The sequence below is a fragment of the Pseudopodoces humilis genome, chromosome 9 (genome assembly GCF_049639895.1).
Source record: "Pseudopodoces humilis isolate 2021_Gansu_Grassland_sample_001 chromosome 9, ASM4963989v1, whole genome shotgun sequence".
Classification (NCBI taxonomy): domain Eukaryota; kingdom Metazoa; phylum Chordata; class Aves; order Passeriformes; family Paridae; genus Pseudopodoces; species Pseudopodoces humilis.
This window is the reverse complement of record NC_142208.1, coordinates 24,687,736-24,709,469: the sequence shown is the minus strand read 5'-3', so window position 1 is coordinate 24,709,469 and position 21,734 is coordinate 24,687,736. Positions and strand designations below refer to the sequence as shown.

At 42.3% G+C, this 21,734-nt stretch overlaps 1 protein-coding gene across 2 annotated transcripts in view; it reads left to right on the top strand.

Moving 5' to 3' along the window:
• Positions 1-21,734, top strand: part of COL17A1 (collagen type XVII alpha 1 chain) — a 39,418-nt gene that overhangs the window by 7,042 nt on the left and 10,642 nt on the right. The window contains exons 5-37 of one of the 2 annotated variants that reach the window (XM_088059885.1): positions 1,283-1,420; positions 1,774-1,821; positions 2,734-2,769; positions 4,392-4,439; positions 4,763-4,906; positions 6,112-6,255; positions 6,970-7,041; positions 7,442-7,513; positions 7,864-7,929; positions 9,182-9,343; positions 9,714-9,803; positions 9,943-9,987; positions 10,577-10,726; positions 11,174-11,389; positions 11,686-11,724; positions 12,660-12,686; positions 13,164-13,190; positions 13,684-13,746; positions 13,921-14,025; positions 14,510-14,572; positions 14,960-14,995; positions 15,160-15,213; positions 15,617-15,652; positions 15,842-15,877; positions 16,253-16,315; positions 16,677-16,712; positions 17,065-17,136; positions 17,486-17,512; positions 18,211-18,246; positions 18,791-18,826; positions 19,050-19,130; positions 19,755-19,790; positions 20,463-20,543. In XM_088059885.1, coding sequence (XP_087916011.1) covers positions 1,283-1,420; positions 1,774-1,821; positions 2,734-2,769; positions 4,392-4,439; positions 4,763-4,906; positions 6,112-6,255; positions 6,970-7,041; positions 7,442-7,513; positions 7,864-7,929; positions 9,182-9,343; positions 9,714-9,803; positions 9,943-9,987; positions 10,577-10,726; positions 11,174-11,389; positions 11,686-11,724; positions 12,660-12,686; positions 13,164-13,190; positions 13,684-13,746; positions 13,921-14,025; positions 14,510-14,572; positions 14,960-14,995; positions 15,160-15,213; positions 15,617-15,652; positions 15,842-15,877; positions 16,253-16,315; positions 16,677-16,712; positions 17,065-17,136; positions 17,486-17,512; positions 18,211-18,246; positions 18,791-18,826; positions 19,050-19,130; positions 19,755-19,790; positions 20,463-20,543 — 2,385 coding nt within the window. Of the gene's footprint in view, positions 1-1,282; positions 1,421-1,773; positions 1,822-2,733; positions 2,770-4,391; positions 4,440-4,762; positions 4,907-6,111; positions 6,256-6,969; positions 7,042-7,441; positions 7,526-7,863; positions 7,930-9,181; positions 9,344-9,713; positions 9,804-9,942; positions 9,988-10,576; positions 10,727-11,173; positions 11,390-11,685; positions 11,725-12,659; positions 12,687-13,163; positions 13,191-13,683; positions 13,747-13,920; positions 14,026-14,509; positions 14,573-14,959; positions 14,996-15,159; positions 15,214-15,616; positions 15,653-15,841; positions 15,878-16,252; positions 16,316-16,676; positions 16,713-17,064; positions 17,137-17,485; positions 17,513-18,210; positions 18,247-18,790; positions 18,827-19,049; positions 19,131-19,754; positions 19,791-20,462; positions 20,544-21,734 lie in introns of both variants that reach the window. The other variant, XM_088059884.1, reaches the window with a different exon arrangement.

The window sequence follows — 21,734 nt, the reverse complement described above, 5'->3', positions numbered from 1 at the left end:
TCTGGAAAATGTTCTCTGTGCTGCAAGGGAGCTGACAAACCAAAGGAAGTGAAGTGCACTTTGGAAGCTCAAGGGGAGAGTTAGCTATACCAAAGAGATCTGACAGGCACCTGCATGCCAGTTAAAGGCCAGTGTGGAATCACTTTGCCTCAGGGCACATGTGAAGTAACTCCAGTGCTGATGTTGGTCTTACTGTCTGGACTGGCACCAGTGTGAGAACTGAACCCAGACTCAGAGGACCATGCAGAATTACCATCTTCCTTTGATTTCTTTTCAGTATGAGGAAGAAGAGAAAGAACTTGAACTTCAGAGATACTGTATTCTTGCATTTTCACAGAGCATTCTGTAGTCTTTCCCACTTTCTTACAGAATGCCTCTAACAGAGGCCTACTTGTCACAGTAGTTCTTTCTGCTGAATTTAATGGAAAAGTTACAAAATAAGAGCAGAACAAAACAGGTCCTTTTAGAGGGGAAGTTGGCAGAAAAACACTGTTGAGTCCAAAAGGACACACTTTTTGTAGGGATGGGTAAACAATATCCAGTTTGATCCTGCTGGTCAGCATAGCTAGGTTGTAGTTTATCACAGAGCTCCCTTTTTGCTGCACCCTGATCATACTCTCCAGCATTAGATTTTGTGCAAGAGTATGAACACATTCATTATGTGTTCCTCCTCCACAGCACTGATGTGAATTAGGAGGCAAATTGTTTCTTCTGTCTACATGTAACAGCTACTAATAACCTCCAGGCTGTCTTGGGCCTCATGCGCACCTCAGTCACTTCTCCAGAAAATGGACTAAGTGGGAGTGTGGATGGCTGCTTTATGGGAGTGGACTCATCTCTGCTTTCCATTATCTCATAAATTACATCCTTTAGCACTTTGAGTTTGGTTTAACAGTCTCCCAGTTTTTGTAGCCTATGTCACATAACACTTGAGTTTACAAGTGAATCTATAGCCTAACCAAAACTTAGCATCATCCAGAGCTAGATTTGTTCCTGCTCAAGGGAGATGGTTCACTATTACCCTAGGCCAGAACTTGGTTTCATACATATTATTGACAAGATTTGTTTTGAAACAACAACGATAACCCATGCTTCTCTCTGCCATGAATGCTGAGGACCCCCAGAGTTAGACCCTGATATTGTTCTTGTCCATCTCTAGTTGTGAAACACCAATGCAAATTTGTCCAGCTGAGAGGATGGTAACGTAAAGCACTTAGGGCATCCAGAGCGTACTGCCAGGGTTTCTCTTCCATTTGCTGAGGGCATTTTGTTTTATCTTTAGGTGGAAGTGGTAGATTGAATTCAACATCATCATCCTCCAGCTACAGACAAGCCCAGTCTCCCAGTTCTACTCTCACCAAATCACCTGGCTCAACATTTGAAAGAAAAACCTATGTCAACCGCCATGCAACATATGAAGGTATCACAGAACATGCCATGGAAGGGAGGCAATATGCAGTGCTCTCTGAGGTCACATTAGTGCAGAATTGTCCCCAGTCCCATTGTGGTTTCCCTAGGAATTAAGCCATCAGGGACACAATTTAATCATTAAGTCTTATTTATCCTAAGAGTAATGCTCATTCCTAAAAGGAATTGTAGCATATATTTGTTGAAAGACATTGGCAGCTCTTTCATGTGAAACTTGAATAGCTCTTTTTTTTAAATGGAAATGGTTGCTACCCACTGAGATTAAACAGTTGCCAGGGAGACATGTTTGAAAGCTTTTAATGATCTTCTGCAAAGTATTAATGAACACCTTACTATTCTTTGCAGGGAGCTCCAGTGCCAACTCTTCTCCTGAGGTTCCCAGAAAAGATTTTGGTATGTCCTTTTTAGAGCTCTTCCTCTGAACATTATGGCAAGGTCATGTGAGTTGATGACCATAATGGCTTTTTGCACATTGCTGTGTCCTGCTCTACCTATGCTACCTCTGTATTGGGCCATCATGTAGTTATTTGGGACTTACATTAACAGCTGAAAGTCAGGTCTCTAGCTGATCATATTTAAACAGAGAGTGCATGCTGTATATCTGCTACTCTCAGCTGCTTTTGTGATGCTTCCTGTATGACACAGGACATGGACAGGAGAAGACAGACATGGGATACTTCATAGCATTCCCTTCACCCTTCCAGAATAGCTGGGAGAACAGCTGCAAACAAGAAAGTCCAGACTCTTAGGATTTTCAGTCATTGCTGAATATCCTTTTCCAGTAGCTCATTTTTAGACTTCATCAAATATATATGGAAAAATGAAGTGGCTATCAAGTGATATATTTACACTGAACATTGTCAGCAGATACTAGCTTGCCCCATCCAAACTCTGAGCTGTTGATTTTACTCAGTGAAGATAGTGAAACATTATGATCAGGTCACCTTTTGGCTCATAGAGGAGGCAGGGTTTCGCAAGATCCAGCATTGGTCAGTGGGGTCAATAGGCCTCCTAACTTCCTTGTGGCCATTTGAAATGGGAATCACCATCTACAAACAGCATTTCTCTGTATAAAAAGAAACAATATCTGGTCCAGAAAGGGTAAAGGTGCTGCTGATTCTTTTAGATACCTTGTGGTCTAAAAGAGGCCTTGTAAAAACTCTTAATTGTTCAATTCTTCCAGCAGTGCTCCAAGAAAAGTTACTGTCTGAATATAAGCAACCTGAGCGAGATCAGTGTGCTGATTTTCAGAGGTATCACAGGCAGTAAAGACTAATATGGCTTTTCTTTCATTGCTTTTCGCAGCATCTGCCTCTACGAGAGGGAGAAGCCAAAGTCGAGGTGAGTGATGCTATTCTTTGAAAAGCCTCTTTTTTTTCAGTTCAGCATAATTCAGGTGTGTTAAATAGGCCTGTTTAGCTGGAATCCACCAGTTTATGTGTAGAGCAGTCAGATGAGGTACGTGGATCTGCACCACTTCAGATGTGAACCATGAATCTGTAAGCAGTTGTTTAAACAAGCTTGGTGTAAAAATTGACCTTAGGGAAGGTCATGGTAGTTCGGACTTTGTTGGGAAGGAAGATCTACTTGGAAACCTGGCTGTCTGGGGGCACAGGACATAGTCTTCCATCTTGTCTGTTCACTATCATAACCTTAGTCTATCCATGCTCTGGGACCAGCCTCTGACACATTTACAGTAATTGCATTCATGCTTCTCCTACGGTGATCTGTCTTGCAAACTATGAAGCCATACCCTGAAATAATCTCATGCTGGTAGTAAAGAGATGGTGTGGAAATTGCAGACTTACTGTGGTCTGTATAGCCAGCTCACTGTAAAGTTCTGCATTGTTTAAATCATTCAGCTCTTCTAATAATTTATTAACAGTGTTGGGGAAAGAAGGATTATCTTGGTCTCAAATAATGTAGTATCCGTTTTGAGTTGCTTGAAGAGGAAACTATAATGTCACTTTATTCAAGTTAATTTTAGAAGTGGGTATAAATCACACCATGGTCTTGCACAGTCCTTCTGGAGAGTGTCACATTCCCAATTATTCTGCTTCAGATCATCACAGTCTCCTCTAGCACACTACATACCTGAGCTCCCAGCAGAGCTAGGCCATGCATAATAAAGTAGACACCAGAGAATCAGGTCCAGCTTCTCATTTTACTTCAGAAAATAATTCCAATCCATCATCTTCTCCACATGAAAGCCAAGATAGTATTTCTTTTCTAGTGCATGCACTGTCAGATTTCATCATGAGGAGCATGCATCACATATTCTGGCTGGCCACTTTGCTTGTGGGAAGCAAGTTTAAGGGCCTACCCCAGCCAAATCACATTAATTTTGTAGTTTCTTGTGCTGGACAGTAAAGGTCCAGTAAAACTAAGGTAATAGCATTGAGTACCTGGTGAGAATGTTGGCTGAAAACTGGACTGGTTACATTCAGTGAGCCAAAACAGAAGTCAGCACATAGTAACTTCTGAATCATGAAGACTGAGTCATACAGCCCATTGAAGATATGTCAGTTTTACCCAAGAAGTAGTAGGGAATTTGTGTATTTAGTAAACTTATTTTGGCTCTCTAATTTTTTTGATCAGAAGGACAATAAAAATAATATTTGTGATGAGCGGAAATACCAGTGTGATTGAGGACTGCTGAATTTGACCTTGTGTATATCTGACAGTAGCAGCATTATTAACTTCAGCAGACAACATCAATGAGTGAAATATAATTCCCTGGAATTTAAAGTAACAAAATGTGACCCCAAAACAAAAAGTCATCCAAGCCCATTTGCAATCAATTCACATGGGCCATGAGTACTGCTCAGATTAAGAAGCAAGACAGCAAGGTGGAACATAGACAGCAAGGGGGAAGGAATTCACTTCAGCCTAAAGAGTCATTCCCAGCCAAGGGCACAAATTCATCTCTCTCCATATTCATGATCTGCTTTTTATCTTCCCAGAGAGTGAAATACGAGTCCGACTGCAGAGCGCATCTCCCTCTGGCAGATGTAAGTTATTCCAGGGGTATCAGGGATAAGATAAAGGGTGTTGCTGCTAGGGTTATGTCTTTTCCTGTTAAGAACATTAATTTGAGTCCCTTTTCTGGGCAGGGAAGCATGCTGTGGGTTAGGTGGTGCTCTTGCAAAGATGTAAAATGTACTTAGTCCCAGAAACATCCTCTGGAACTTCGTCATTAAGTGGCACCCCCAGAAAGTAACAACTTCATAGACATGCAGATAAATTCCACTGAATGATTTAGATCCAGAGTAAGATTACAGATCAATGAAACATTGTCTTTTGGGTGACTCTAGATGCTTGCTTTTCCTGCTAGGGACAGAGTTGGATGATGTGAAACGTTTGCTGAAAGGAAGTCGATCTACCAGCTGCAGCCCTACTCGGTCGCCATCCAGTACACTCCCAATACCGAAAAAGGCTGTGGTGGAGACGAAGATGGTCACTGAGAGCTCTCAGTCAGGTACTTGGCCTTTAGCAATGTTACAGTCACTCCAAACAGCATTTGCCATAAAAAGTACTCAGTTGCTAAGAACATCCAGATAAGAATACATGGTTTCCCTATACAGAAAAAGGGTCAGAATGCTGAAAGGATATCCAGGTGTTGTCGTAACAAGAGCCATCTTGGGTATCTTTCTAGAGACTAGTCTAATTTAAAAAAAACAAAACTAGTCTTTGCCACCAGCTTTTATTCAGAGGTATTTCTAGCAGAGATAAGAGCTCTAAGCAAATGTGTCTGAGACCAATTTGATGTCTTATCTCCAAGTGAGATAGAGATAGGACTGAAGACAACATTTCAGTGAGTGATTTATTTGCCATACCATTTGATAATGACTCTTCAGGAACTATATGACATGACAAGGAGGAATGACTTCAAACTGTAAGAGGACAAGCTGAGATCAGGTGTTAGGAAGGAATTCTTTACTTTGAGAATGGTGAGACACTGGCACAGGTTGCCCAGGGAAGTTGTGGATGCCCCATCCCTGGAAGTGTTCCAGGCCAGGATGGATGAGACTTTCAGCAGCTTGGTCTATTGGAAGGTGTCCCTGCTTATGGCAGGAGGTTAGAGCTAGATGATCTTTGAGGTCCCTTTTATCCCAAACCATTCTGTGATTTTTAACTGAAGTGGTACTTAAAATACTACAACCTTTTTTAGTTATTTATACACTTCACAACAGGGCTTGAGGAAGTGGCATTGACATTGACTCCGTTGTCTTCCACCAGTATCTAAGAACAATATCTTCTGTCTTACTCAGAGCTCTGATCCTGTCTAAAACAGAATTTTAGTCCAATACACTAGAGAACCAATCAGAGACATATATGGAAGCAAAAGCCATATATCCCATGGCCCAGGGTGATGTATTAATGGAATGGCAGACTGGGGTGGTTTATTCTGGTACCATAACATCTATAAGCAATGAAATCTCTTCAAGGTGTTTTGTGAAATGATATGCTATCAGGTCCATTTTTATTCCATTGGTTAAAATTTGTGTGGGCTGTAATCAGCTGACATTTGAGGCCAGTTATGCCATGCTAACCTGGAGTCATTGCATCAACTCTACAAGGGTAGTTGAAATGTAAGTTGTTTGCCCTATAAACCTGCAGTGCATGCTAAGCCACAAACCTGGCCTCATTGAAAACCACTTCTGTCTGCTTGGTTTTTTACAGTGTCGGGGACATATGACACAACCATACTGAATACTGCCCTCCCTTCATACATGTGGTCTTCCACTCTGCCTGCTGGGTCTTCCCTTGGTGGATACCATAACAGCTCTTCCTTGATCAATGCCATGTCTCACTCTACAGGATCAGGTATGCTCCCTGGATTGCCCAGGTTTGAAAGGATGGACCTGTCCTGAAATTGGGTCAAAAGCTGGGTTTTTTTTGCACAGCACAAGCTAAAATGGTGGAAGAAACAAAATGACAAGGGATATACTTGAATTTTATCTGGTTTTCTGTAATTTGGTGCCTTCTGCTTCTACACTGACTGTATCTGAAAATCCTTCTTTGTGAGGATTTATTGCCCTGACTCTCTGACTGTCACTAAATTTTGATGACATCTTTATCAATGAGGTCAAGCTCACATTCCCTATAAAAAATAATTTAGACTCGAATTAATATTTTATTATCTTACAATAAGATAAGAATGCTCAATATACTAAAGAATTGAATGGCTCATATACTAAAAATGTTATAAGTAAGGATTTTGTGTTCTTACACCTGGTGAGGCCGATTTCTAAATGCCAGGGATTCTGCATTCCCCAGTTACAGAGAAAAAACACAAGAAGCTTTATGATGGCATACTAAAAGCTTTACTTTCTCTCACTGTCACATGATCTCATCTTGTCTGAGGTAGGATGTTTTGTTGTCACAATTTTCAAGATTTTTCCTCTGTGCAATTATTGTGCATTATCATTAGTTGCTTTCCAAGCTGACTCTAAATTTCTGTGACTGTGCCACTGACCTTTGGGTGTTGGATTTATGATTTGAGAGAAGTAATAACATTTAACTTCCTCTTTTTTGCAGTTTTTGGTGTTCCAAATAACCTGGCCCCCAGCAATCATACTCTGAATGCAGGCCTGAGCTCTTCCTCTACAGGTCAGATTTTTCTTCCCTTCACACTTTGACAGCACCACGTTTCTGGCAGACAAGTACAGTGAAATAATACCTATATACTAGTTTCTCTCCTATTCCTCATCTGAGTGCCAGCAGCTCTTTTCCCCACCTGCAGAAATGTCCATGCAGTGAGAGTGGCCTCGCAATGTAACTTAATGTTTTAAAATGGTCACCTTTATTGTTCTGGACCAGCAATGACAACACAGCAAAGTGAACTAAGTTACAAAATATTTTGTGAGGCCTGTGGTGCCTCCAGAAAGCTGGTGAAATTTGTTGGGAGAGGTCATTATTTTTACATCACTGGTTTTGCTTGGGTTTTAGCCAGAATGCCACCTGCACTGTAGGACTCCTATAACCCTCTTTGCAATGCTTTTCTTTGCAGTATTTGGAGTCCAAAACAACCTGTCTCCAAGCTCTTCTTCTACAGCCCAGAATGCTACAGCAGCCTCTGCAGGTCAGCAACAAAGTAAGCCTAGAGAAAGTGTGAGCATCACCAATGTGTGCTTCCTTCTCCCATCTTTTCTGTAGTGACTAGAAAGTTCATCTTGACAGAGGCCCCCTCACCACCATCTTCTTCTGTGGCACAGTGTGGTATGAAGGGATATTGAGGAACATTTCCTCTGCTTTGCATGTGCAGGATCAGCTCCCAGTGCTGATGCACTAGAGATTTGCTTGATGGGGAAACCCTTGGTTGTTTGAGTTGTCCTAGGAACACTGAATGAGAAAAGATTTTTGAAATGCTTTGGTGTGTGTAGATCCCTTGTTATCCTTCATCTCTGTCATTGTTGAATTTCTTCTTTGCAGCGTATGGGATAAAGAACACTTCTCAGAGCAACACCATGGCAAGTACTGGTGTGTCTGCCTCAGCAGGTGAGTGTGTCATTCATAGGTGTTTAGGCATGGCTTTGTACAGGTATATCATAAAAATTAGTTTGAGATTCAGCATAGCTGAGTGACACTCAGGTGCATAACTTGTCACTAGCCAAGTCTCCTACCAGTACCTTCCTTGAAAGAAAGAGAGTCAGAATCTAAGAATGAGCAAATGAACTGGTCTGATTCAGATCTTTGTAGTAGTTTGGATTGTTTAATTCTGAGCTATTTCTGCTCAGCAGTCAGAAGGCTGGATAGAAGAGCACACGTGTGAAACTGTACTTCATCTGAAGCCAAAACATTTGCAAGGTTGCTCTTAAAAATAATTTTTCAGTTGTACCAGCTTCAACCATTCAAAATTGAAGGAATTGACTTATACGTGATCAGATTATGTATTTTTAATGAGAGAAGCCCTTTGTCCTTGAACAGTTAGGATTCATCTTTTCCAGCTCTTTTCTGCAACTCTAACAGTTATAAATAACAGAGGTTTTTTTTTAAGTTTCCCAGTTTACCTTGTAATCCAAGGACTCCCAAAGATGAGGCTTAAAAATAAAAACCACAGAAGTTACGATAACATTTCTAATAAAGGTTTACTCCAGGTTCTGCTAGAGTAATGGAATAATACCATTCTGTTTATTTTGTTTTTCAGTATTGTGTCAGTGTGCAAATTCATGTTTGTACTCCATTCCAGACATACTTCATAATGCCTAGTGGGATAAGAGTGACCACAGTGATGGTTTTGAACCTTGTTTGGCCTGTGCCAAACCTCAGTAATCTGAAGTTCAGTGTCTCCTAACCCTGCCTGGTTCCCGGGATAGGGAGTGCTTTGTGCTTGACAGAGTAACTTGGCAGTGCTTGATGGGCTCCTCAGCTTGAGCTGTGCTGGCTCTGCTGGCCCCTGAATATCTCTCTCATGCTGAGTTTCTCTGACTCCACAGGAAATGTGTTTGAGGATCAAAGAGCTCATTGAGCAAATCAGTTCTACATATGATTGAATTCCAGATGTTCTCCATTTCTGGCAGCAGGGGCTCCCCTGCTAGTGAAATGCACATCTCCAAAGAGACCTAATGACATGCACAGCTCTCCTGTTACCTTTAGCAACCAGTATGTCTCTTAGAGGGCTCTTACTGTAGTGGCAACCCCAATCACAATGTGACCAACTGTTTTTATAAACAAAACTGATGTGGCTTGTAGTTATGGACTCAATGGCCCACACTTATATCCTCTTTACCATCTTTTACAAATATTCCAGGAGGAACTGTTTTGAGCTCCCAGGGAGATGATGTTCTGCGCAAAGACTGCAAGTTCCTGCTGCTGGAGAAGGAGAAGGCACCAGCAAAGGAGATGGAGCTCTTGGTCATGACAAAGGACACTGGCAAAGTCTTTAATGCTTCTAACACTGGGCTTAATGGAGGTAATGTCCCTTTTTCAGGACGTGTGGTTATTCTGAGGGCAGAGAAATGAAGACTAATCATAAGGGAAGTTCAGCATTTAGGCCACTATACCTGGCTTGTACATCATATGAGAGAGAACCTCTGACAGGCAGACAGCTTTTAACCATGCCAGCTAAAACCTGAGTCTGGCTTTTGCATTTGAAGCTCCAGAGTATGCCTTGGGATATTTCACAAAGCTCAGGAGCTTTGAGAAAAACAAAACTAGATCTGGTTGAGACAGGCAGAGCTATTGTGTCTTCCCAAGAAAAATACACCTTTTACCAATGAAAGAAGATAGCCCTGGATTAACTTCTGGTGTAATGTTTCCAATTATATTTGGTTCCTGTTCAGGATCTTTTGTAGAAGACACCTTGAAGAAAGAGAAGCAGGGATTTTCCTCCTCTTATGCTACAGATACTGGCCTAAAATCAGATGCAAATGGTAGGAATTTGTTCCTGCAGAAATGCAACAGAACTTTCTCCTTCTGCCTCCATTACTACCTTTCCCTTTCAAACCCACACTCTGAATTTTGTCATGAACAGAAAGAATGGTAAAACCTCTTTTACTGTTGTTAAAACAGGAGGGCTGAAATCCATGCCAAAAAGGGACAAGGAAACTTATGCAGGTAAGTGATGCAACTCAAACTTTCATTGGAAGAAGCACCAAAGCACAGTATACAAAAAAGCAATTGTTCTTGAGGGACATGAGTGGTCTCTGAGCAGTGAATCAGAGGGAAAGAATGTTCAGGAGGTTACCAGAGAAATTGGTACTGGTGATTTGATTGTAGATGAATGGACAGTTGGGGTATTTTTTTATGACTAGAGAAAATCAGATAGATGGCAGTCCAGCTGTATCCTGCTACTGGGACAGATTTATGGGGAAGAGATGGCTCAGACAGACTATGCTGGCTATTGCTGTCATTTATGGCTCAGGTCTGTACAAAAAATTTACCTCTAAGTGATCGTGTTTTCCAGCTGTTATTTTAAAATGCACTTAGCGTTTTTGTCCCCTGTTTGAATTCCCTTTGAATATACTGCTTCCAGCTTCCACAGGGACTAGAATTACACTCACCATGTGCACAGAGTGGCATGAAGATTTTTTTCATAGCCCTTTGTATAAAGGATCAGACCTTGATGTCCTTATTGTAAGAGATTCGTAACTCTGAAGTCAAGGAACTCTTCATTAACCAGGAGATTGCTCCTTCTGTCCTCCAGAAATACGAAGTGGTGATGCAGGAGGTGCAGTTGGATCAACACCATCCTGGTGTCCCTGTGGTTCCTGCTGTAGCTGGTGGAAATGGCTCCTGGGTTTGCTTCTAGCCTGGTTGTTTCTCCTTGGATTGCTTTTTGGACTCATTGCTCTGGGTAAGAAATAAATGAGGAAAAAAATGTTGAATGGTAGAGAAGGACAGAGAGTTTAAGCTGGGAACAAGCACCAGAGATACCAAGCCAGAGAACTGAGGAAAGCATTCAGCTTGATGGTGACTTGCCACTGAGATATTACAAATGGACAGAAAGAATGGATAATGAATACAGTCTTTGTTGAGAAGTTATATAGTCTTGGGGTGAGTCGGATAGGAAAGCTCTTGAGATCTGAGGTCTACTGCTCTGAGACTGACAGATTCCAAAGTTGTCATTTAAATTCCAGGTATCCCTGCTAGGGCGGGAAAAAAAAAAGATACAAAGAATTCTGCAAAACTCAGTGGCCCTAGCTCTGTGACACAGTGTTGCCATGTTCCTGTGACAGCAGGAGATATTTCAGGCATGCATATCTGGCAGCATGTTTCCTAGCATTTTCCTTTAACCTTCCAGCTGAAGAAGTGAGAAAGCTGAAATCTCGTGTGGAAGACCTGGAAAAAATTAATGGTGGCCTCCTGGCATTTAACCAAGGGAATTCAAAAATAGAAAAGGACGTTTCAAGAGTAGACTTTCTTCACGGTAACTCACTCTCCTCCACCTTCCCATATGAAAATGAAGAGTCAGTCTGGTTGATGGTGAAGAGCAGACTGAATAAGGAAATAGAACGAGGTGAGCAGAGTCATAAAACAGACCCATACCTTATTTCTCATGCTACTTTTGTTAGCAAGGGAAAGGTTATTTACTTCTGTTTAGCACATGATGAAAAGAGATTAACAACAGAGGAGCCAACATTCTCCCCTCTTTAGAAATTTCATGTATTTGCAAAAACAAATATACTGAGGAAACTCACAAAACCATACTGTACTGCTTGTAGCCTCAAATCCAAATAGATGAGTCCTTGTTCTTGAAATGTAGCTACTCTATTGTATAGTACACTCTAACAGCCCCTTCACTTCCTGTTACAGGCTACTTCCGAGGGGAGAGAGGAGAACGTGGTGAGAAAGGTACAGCCATATAGTCCTTCTCTTCCCCTGTCCAGTTCCTTGGCTCTGGCAATGCATAATTTTGGGGTAGTTGTTGCTTCAAGGGGAAATTTGCAGTGAGAAAGATGAATAGGGTTTGTACTTGAACAAAAATAATCAGAATTGTTTAGGTTGGAAAAGACCTTGAAGATCATGGAGTCCAACCATAAATGTAATACTGCCATGTCCATCACTAAACCACCTCCCTAAGGGCCACATCTATGTGTCTTTTCAATACTTCCAGGGACAGTGACTTAACCTCTTTCTCTGGGCAGCCTGTTCCAATTCCTTGTAACTCTTTTGGTGCAGAAATTTTTCCTAATATCCAATCTAAACCTTCCTGGTGCAGCTTGAGGCCGTTTCTTCTTGTCCTATTACCTGTTACTTGGGAGAAGTGGCTCACCCCCAGCTCACTACCCTCCTTTCGGGCAGCTGTAGAGAGCAATAAGGTCCCCCCTTAGTCTTCTCTGTTCCAGGCTAAACACCCCCAGCTCCCTCAGTCACTCCTCACAGGACTTGTGTTCCAGACCCATCACCAGCTCTGTTGCCCTTCTCTGAACTCACTCCAGTACCTCAAGACCTTCTTGTAATGAGGGGCCAGAGCTGGACACAGTGCTCAAGGTGCAGCCTCACCAGTGCTGAGTGCAGGGGGACAATCACTGTCCTGCTTCTGCCAGTTTGCCATGTTAACTGTAGAGACCCTGATCCCACACAGAACAATACAGCAGGCCCAATCCTTCATTCTGCCAATGTGAAAGGCCAAATTTGATCTGATCCTGTACTGTTCAAGTGTGAAGTGTCCTATTTGGCCACAACTCCTTTGTATTTCATTAAAGGTGGCAAAGCAACTAGAAGACAAAATGAATGAGTAATCATAGGATGTCTCTTGTTTCAACTTTTTTTTCCACTTTTCTCAGGTGACATGGGAATACAAGGTCCCAAAGGTGAGTCTGGAGTTACCTGCTTTCTCAGGTAGATTGGCAGCCTGTTGTAGGGCCTGGGCAGCAAGGTTTTTTGTTACTCCAGAATTTGGAGAAGCTGATGCTAGTTATCGGTTAGTACAGATATTGTGAAGGTTGGGGTTTTTCTCTCATTTTCTGGTCAAAGAAAATTTTAGAGGTGGTAGTATAGGAGGTGATAGATCTCACTTTGAATCTAGAAGCTCCTTTCTCCTGGATGAAAGTCACTCTTGAAGCCAGGCTCTACCTGGTTTAATCACAGGGTGCTTCAGTTCTCAGAGGGTTTTGCATGGTGTAAATGATTCAATTATTTGCATAAATACAAGGGAGACAATTGCTGGAGACACTAGAACTTGTAAATATTCCAGGAACATAAACTTATTTTTATGAGGGCTAGGGTTATCCAAAGTGACAAAAAGAGAAGACTTATTCCCCACTGACTCTCTTTGTTTCTGTCTACAGGTGACCGAGGACTGCCTGGTGTCCCAGGTGGGCTATAGTTCAATTACTCTTTGACGAAGGACATTTGCTTACATTACTGTGGGCAAGAACAAATTTTGCACTTCCTTGCAAAATTCCTTGAACTTAGCTCAAGGTGGTTCTCTAAAGAGTCAATATTTAGCATAGACTAAGTCGCTTGATTAATACCTTGGTGCTGAGCTACAGACACAGCTCAGACTTGGTCACAAGCAAAGCCTTGGCCAGACTTCCTCTTAGTTGAATATGTTGAATTTGGCATTGTGAAGATTCCATTCTACCACTGAAAGAGTCCTACAGCTGCATAAATACTTGTTTCAGCTTTCTTGTGCTTTTATATGTATTGTGTTCTCCTAAGGAGAAGTACGCACCTTATGAGTAATATATTAATTCTTTATCCCATAGAATTAATCTCTTCAGGTTTGAGGTTCCCCTAAGTTGCTTGTTATTCTTTTATATGGTACATAGTCAAGAGCTCTAAATGCTTACTGTGTTTTCTTTCCAGGCATTCCTGGTCCAATTGGGCATGCAGGACCAGAAGGACCAAAAGGACAGAAGGGAAGCATGGGTGAGCATCTGTCAGTGCTGTGAGTCTTTCACAACTGGCTGACATGTGGCATGGGAATACAGACACCTGGCTGGTGTGATCATTGCCTTCTGCAGTGGAGCCAGGCATGGATCCTTTTGCCCAAGGCCTACCTCCCACAGACACCTGGTTGTACAGGGCATTTGTTTCCTGTAGGTGAGCCTGGCATGGAAGGTCCCATGGGACAAAGAGGTAGAGAAGGGATACCAGGGCCTCGAGGGGAGCCAGGACCACCTGGATTTGGAGCAAAAGGAGACAGAGGTAAGAGTCAAGTCTCTTGTTGTCAGATAAAACAGAGATGGAAAAAAGCAAGAGTTTGGTCCTGATTAATAAAACACCTTCATGATAAAGTTTGATTTCACTATTCAAATCCAGATTTCTCAGCACAGATTAGTATGGCCTAAAGGATTTATTTTTTTTTGCCAGACTTACAATGAGTAAATAAGGATTGCTTTGGTTTCCCAGATCTTACAGTCAAGTTTGAGTCTGATAGAACCAATACCACTTTACTGTCAAGGTTATCTTCTTCCCTGTTATCCCGATCATCAAAGCTGGGGTATTCATCTTGCTAAAGCTCAGTGAGCTCATATTCTTTTCTTGGACAATGCATATCTATTTGGGTGTCTTGAACTGATGAGCAGATTATTATGACACTTGCCAGAGAAGGAATAACTGTAGATGGGATAATGCAAAAATGGGATCACGGCTGTATTCTACCCTGTCTATTCATGCTCTTATTTTGCAGGTGCTCTTGGTGAGCCAGGTCCGCCAGGGCCACCTGGACCCCCAGGTTCTGCTGGCCTAAAAGGTAAATGTGAAGATGGAGAGAGAGTACCTGGCAGAGAGGTTAGGAGTAAATGAGTACCCCAGCTGTCCTGCTTCACTTGTGTTGCTCTGCAGTAACCAGAAAAGTGAACTAATGGTCTGAAGCACAGATCCCAGCATCTCAGCTGAGATGGACGGCTTGGGTCTCTTTATTTAAGTGGAAAACATTTTCTCAATGTCACAAGAACTAAGTTCTCTAAATTTGTTGTCCTGGTTTTGAGGATGCCAGTAATGCAAATTCTTCTAGTGACTGGGGAAATTCCAATCCACTGAACACCTGCTGGGTTGTGGATGCTGTTGGGCAAAATGAAAGCAATTTTTTAATTTTCTAATTGTGGTGTTACTAAAAGAAAATCCATGTTCCTTACAGGTCTCATGGGTTCTCCAGGCCCACAAGGCCCTCCAGGTGAGTGCTGCATTCCTTTGCTGTGGCATCTAGAGACTGAGGAGAACAAAGAGAGTGACAGCTTCTCATAGTTTTTCTACTTCAGTGATGCATTGTGATGATGATTGGGATGTGATGTGTGATGATTGGGATGAATGAAAACCCCCCATCTCATTTTTCTGCAGGTCCTCCTGGCCTACAAGGATTTAGAGGTGAAGCAGGACTCCCAGGTGCTAAAGGTAACTTCCTCTTCCCCCTGGCAATTAAAGCAGCACTAGCTGAGGTGCTTTTCTAGCACTGCTCTGAGCAGCAGGCTTGGTCTGACCATGTCACATTTCGATTCTATGGGCAAAGAAAAGCATAAGGCTGAAGAAAAGGAAGGCAAACCAAACTTAGTCAGTGATTGCTAGAAAACATTGAGAAATGCAGGAGACATAGAGGTAAGTCTAGGAGAGGAAAAATGGTGGGGTGCATGGAGCTGTGTTAAAGGAGAAGAATTTCCAGTATGAGTTTGTCTGGTAACACAAAATCCATATTTCCCTTATGATTTTTCTTGATGCATTAAAATGCCTTTCCCTACCCATATTCCTTATTATTCCCTTATCCTTATTCCTTACGTTCAATCATCTATATTTGTTTCAGGTGAAAAAGGAGCCAGTGGACCCCCTGGACCCAAAGGTATGTTGTCCACTTAGGTATCTTTTCTGGTTGTTTTCTTTAGATATGGATACTGTCTAAAGGGTTTACACTTATCCATCTTTGGCTTTTTCTTCAGTGCTCTTGTCAGAAAGCAGACTTTATTTTCTCTGATGGAAACATTTTACAATGAAGCAATATCACAGAATGCTTCCCTTTTTTGTACCACAGGTGATCAGGGTGAGAAGGGTTCTCGTGGAATGACAGGTCAGTGGATTGAAGTACTGGAGTAACAGCCAACCTAATAAAAGTATAGCCCAGCCAATCCCAGTTAGCTTTCTGAAGCCTTATAATGATGTTACTGCTTATAGGAGTTTTATTTTTGAATCAAAATTATAAACAAATAGATCCCATTCTTGATTCCAGTAATCTTGGTAATAATCTTTGTGTTTAGCTTTAGGAAAATCCTCTCTCACATGCCCTGTATTCATGTCACTTGAGCATTTCTAATACCTGGAGACAGCTGTGAATCATGAGGCCTGAACATCCTGTCAATGCTGTTTTTCAGTTGCAAAGCAGCAAATATTGCTGACAGAATTGTCCAAGAGTTGTTTGATTCATTTTCATACTATTTTGCTACAGGTGAACAAGGCTCAAGAGGAATACCTGGACCTCCAGGAGAGCCAGGGGCTAAAGGACCTGTGGGTGGGTACCAGAAAGCAGCTGTATTTCTATGTGAGACAATGTCACTGTGTCCCAGATTGTGTTTCTGTGAGCACAGACAAGGAAACAATATGGGAGTGGAATCATGTTTGTTGTTATCCTCGGTCTTTCCTTTAGACAGCTGTGATTAGTCTGTACACTCAGACTAAATGCCCTACAGTTAAGTTTTGAATGAATGCTTCCTGGATCTTCAGTAACTGCATCCAAGGTTTCTTTCAGATGCAATGTGATGAAAAACCACTCTTACGTTTAGGGCTGTGCTCCACTTTGGAGGAAGGCAGGATAACTGTGGTACTGACAAATCAGTATTCAGATATCCCTGACAATCTCTTTCTTTGGACAGGACAAGCGGGTCGTGATGGACAGCCAGGTGAAAAAGGTAAGGGCTTCCTTTGAGGCAGAAGTGCAGGTACTTTCTGATTTGGCAGGAGGTTGATTTGTAAAAGGGGTGGGAGAAAGACTGGCAGCAGTTCTGTCTCAGAACTGTAGAGTCAACCTGTAAACATGGAACTGAGACATAAATTGGAACAGGCTATAAACTTGTGACAGAGTTACCTCTCTACAGAACTCTTTTGTCATTGATATTCTCCTCCTAGACACTGATGCTGGAGGTGGCCACTTGGCTGTGAGAATACAATAGGTAGAAAGTGCTGCAGGACAGCCAAGCTTGAATGGATTGGTAGATTTTATGTCAGTGACTTCTGTCTTGTTAATGGTGATTATATCCCTAGGTGAACCAGGCCTTATGGGAATGCCAGGTGCCAGAGGCCCTCCAGGACCCACTGGAGATGCTGGAGAGCCAGGTAAAAGCATAGAGAGAACAAAAATACTTTTGCTCAGTCAGGAACACAGATATATTTGTCAATTTCCAGTCTTAATTTGAATTTAGGTCTGCAGAGGATCTCTATATTCTTAAGGTGGTGATGAAAGAAAAATGCAAAGTGAATCTAGACCCTTTATGATCCCAAAACTGCCCACTGTGTACACATCAGCTGCTATGAGCTGATTTACATACCAGTTGCTGTGCTGGTTTCCACCACTTGTGAATTGTGTGCTGTAATTTCACATAAATGTAATCTTTTTCTCCTTGTCTGTCCTTTTCCTCCATGAAATTTTTTAGACATCTTAAGAGTTTTCACCTTTTTCTAACAGGTCTTACAGGACTCCAAGGACCACCAGGTAGGCTTTTCTACCATACTCCAATTTATCAATGACACACTCTGATATGGGCTCAAAAAACCCTTTTAATTTTCACTCTGTGGTGGCCAGGACTTCCAAAGGGATATCCCAAGATTTCTGCATCTCCTTGGCTTTTGAGACAGGTTTTGTGCAAGATATGTAGTTTTTGAGCAATGAAGGGCTTTTGAGTGTTTAAATTTTGGCCTAACATAACATATCATAACATAACATAACATTTACAAAACGTAACATTTCAGTTCCCTGTTCATCACTGAAAGTCCTTCTAATCAGCAGCAGAAACAGAAGAGAGGATGTAGGAATAGAGATGGAACAGAGGATGTGACATCTGTAAGCAGAGGTGGTTGGGGGGGACAGCCCATCAGTTCATCAGGGAATTCATTCAGGAGCCTCAGGACAGGTACCCATATCTAGCAGAAGCTACAGGTAAGTCTATGAAGCAGTGTCATCATCCAGGGAGCAGTGGGACCAGTGAAGCTCAGGGGCACTACTAGCTCAGTCTGTTCCTCCACTTGCTTAATAAAGTCCTCAGGGACCTGCTTATAGAGGCTGAAAGCTGGGGTCTTGAGTAGGGAGCACCTTCTGCAAACCCACAAGTGAAACATCTGGGGTACCTGAAAAACATACAGCCAACAATATTTGCACTAACCATTTTAAATTGTTTGTCTACGTCACATCAGGGCTTCCAGGCAACCCCGGCCGACCAGGAGCTAAAGGTGAGTTTTGCTTCTTCCCTGATGCTAATTTTCTCTCTAAAGATACCATTTTAGCAAGGATTAAGCTGCTCCATTGACCAGTCCCTGGACCAACAGTGGCATCTAGTGGCTTTGGGAAGGGAAGTTTTGAGAAGCACGGTAGCCAAAGCTTCCCTGAGTGTACACAGAGGGCAATGAGGGCATCTGCTGAGGAGCTTGGCATGACAGCTCTCCTCTGAGCAAACCTTTGAAGCCCAGTTCTGCCCTCAGCAAGAGTAAGATGCCTGTGAGTGCAGTGGAAGCTGTGTGCCTGCCTCGGATAAATCCAGGCTGTTGCCTATGCTGGCAGATGTAGTGCTTAGAAAACTGATCAGAGGGCATCTCTGGATTAGCACAGCTCTCTTGTTTCTCCCCTGACCTTCTAGTGCTGTGACTTCTCAGACAAGAGATCACGGGAAGAAAGAACAGAAACTACATGCTTAATAATACAATGTTATTGAGCTTATTATAGCTCTTACCTGCCCCCCTAAAAAGAAGCTCAACTTCTGTACCTTTGTTTTCCTAGGAGAACCTGGAGCTCCAGGAAGAGTCATAAGTGCAGGTATGTAATGCTGTGAGGAGTCACACTTCTGATTCAGGAGGATTTTCACTCGGTTTTTTTGTGCCTCTTCAATTCAGACCTGTACTGGGGCTCCCTGTGTTGGGAGACTATATATGCCATATATATGCCTTAGATGTGGGATTCCTTAAGCATAGATTTGTACACATTCACTGGATGTGTGACTATAAGTGTCTGCATGTAAATCTGTGTGTTTGTTTTTCAGAGGGTTCATCAACTATTAGTCTGCCAGGCCCACCAGGTCCCCCAGGCCCACCTGGCCCCACTGGTCCCCCAGGTGTTCCAGGTGAGTACTGGTGACTACAAAGTAGTGATAGGTCAAATCCAGGGACTAGAATCAAGCTCTTTCACTGCTCAGGAAGGCAGACTTGTGTCTAATCCATTTCCCACCACTGTTGCTGAAATTAGGAAGTGCTTGTTTTCTAGTCTCAGCTTTGAGCTTCAAGGCAGCAGAACTCCTACTCAAGCTTCTGTAAATCTTTCTCACACACACATACACTGGCTGTGCATGAGCTCAGGCCTCAGACTCCTCTGTTCCTGTCAGACACTGCCCTCCAGCATGCTGGTGTCAGGCAGCAGAGTTCCTGAGCCCTGATTCTTCTTCAGGCACTTCTGTGTAGAATGTGAGAGGAGGGTTAGGCCTTTTGCATTCCTCTTCTGTTGTGGTCAGTGGCATTCTGGTTATTTCCCCAGTGCAAGAGGCATCAAGCATTTTAATTGCCAGGGGATGGAAATTCAAGTAATACATGGGGCATTGGTGAATTCGTACCCCATAGCAATTCCATTTAGTTGTGTAGAAATTTTTTGATAGTCTCAGTTCTTACAAAAGTCCCATTAATTCTTTTCTGCTATTGTAAAACACAACCAGTAAAATCTAATGAAATCTGTGGTTTTTTCCCTTTGAAACTAGGTCCTGTTGGACCAGCTGGTCTTCCTGGACAGCAAGGTACCATTTTCCTTCAGCTTTGATTATGCTTCATAAGAGAACGGACTTCATTAGTTTTACTTTGTTTCTAATTCTCTAAGCCCTTGGCACATTCCCTCTCCCTTTTGTTTGCAAATTTCTTCCTTTCAGTTCATTTTGTTGCATTATTTGGCTTAATTAATCTTGTAAAGAATTTTTATAATTTTTTGTTTTCCCAGGGGAAGAAGGAGGGTGGTAAGAGGGCGATATGAGACAGTGTAATGTGGATGCTGCAAATGTCTATTTTTTCATATACTATTTTTCCTAAAGGCTGGTATTTCTAAGACACTTCACAAGTGCAGTTGCCTTTCTGTGATAGAGGGATATAGCCCAGCTGGATACCTCCTGCCATTTTGAAAGGCAGAAGACCAAACTAGAGCCAAATTTGGATTAATGTCGCTGTAAAAGCACTGCCAGTTGGGCAGACATCTCCTGGGGCCTGAACATAGCTGAGCTCTAAGAACTTTTCTTAGCTGGTTTTCTATGATCCTGTTAGAGCAGACTGGGCAGTAATTTCCACACTTGAATGCAGTGTCCCTCAGATCTGGGGTCTGAGTTCATGCTCCTTGTTCTCACAAGAAAAGTCTTAACCTCTTGTTGGAGTAAGTACAAAATATCTCCCTCTCTCTGTTGCTTTTATTTTTCCTGGAAAAGGTCCACGGGGTGAGAAAGGATCTCCAGGTGAAGCTGTGGTAGAAACCATCAGAACAGAAGTCTCATCATTAGCATCTCAAAGTAAGTGGCCTTTCCACTCCTTTGCTTGGAGATGTATCAGAGCCTCAAGGCCTGCTCACAGCTACCAGGAGATTCTCAATGTGGCATGAGACAAGTGCGTGTGTGTGTGTGTGTGTGTGTGTGTGTGTGTGTGTGTGTTTGATGGTGTATCTGCAGTGCCAGCTACCTCTTCTGCCCTCCTCATGTGTGCATCCCAAAGTCCCTTCAAAAAGAGGCAGATGCCATCAGGCCCACATCACAGAGAGGGAAGCTGAGGAATGGTGGCTGGTGAGCAGCCACTAACCGGGGAGATACAGAGCTGAGAGCTTTCAGCCACTGAATTCATACAGGGCAGTTACCTGTGCAATATGAACATGGAACCATCTGTAAGAACAGAACCAGTTTGAAAAAGCATTTCTAAGCAACAGAAATAATCTCTCTTCAAATTAAAGGATGAATCCACAGAGGAGCAAATAAATTTTAAGATAAAAAAAAATACATTTTGTAAAAATTTTTAAATTTTAAGATGAAAATAAGTGGAGAAGAACAGAATGATTTAGCAAGATCCCAGGAAAAGCATTTGCAACACTAGATGTTGTTGAGAGTTGGTATTCCTAGGATCTGGGACCTCTGCAAGTTTGCAGCAAGGTAGAAGAAGGCATAAAATGATAAATGATCCTTGTCTGATCACCATCCAAATGGGGTCATGTAGGTTCACACCATGCTTCAGTACTGTCCAATTCCCCATTCAGGAGTCTTGGATCACAGCATCAATGAATTTATGAGTTCATGCCTCAGCTTGGAGGTGGAGGTATATCATACAGTACAATCAAGAAAACACATTGCAGCTACTTGTTAAATAACTTCTGTGTTATGTTCTCCTCCCAAAACTTGCCTCTTTTAAAAAATACTTCCTCTTCTTTAAGTTCTTTGCCTCCTTCTTTTGCCATTTGTGTCATTTTCTTTCTCTCAACAACCATTACTCTCCTCCCTGTTTCCAATATCCTGCTCAGTGCTGTATTGTTCTTCCTGTCCTAGCCAAACACATCTCTCCTCTCCCTCATCTGCTTCATCTTGGGCTTAGGTCATCCAGGCCCCACATTAGTCCACCTTTGATTGTAAGAGCTTCTAGCAGCAATATATTGACAGTTTCCACAGCAGCAATAGCTCCATAGCAACAATTTTCCCTTGTTTGTGTTTCTCTTTTGCACA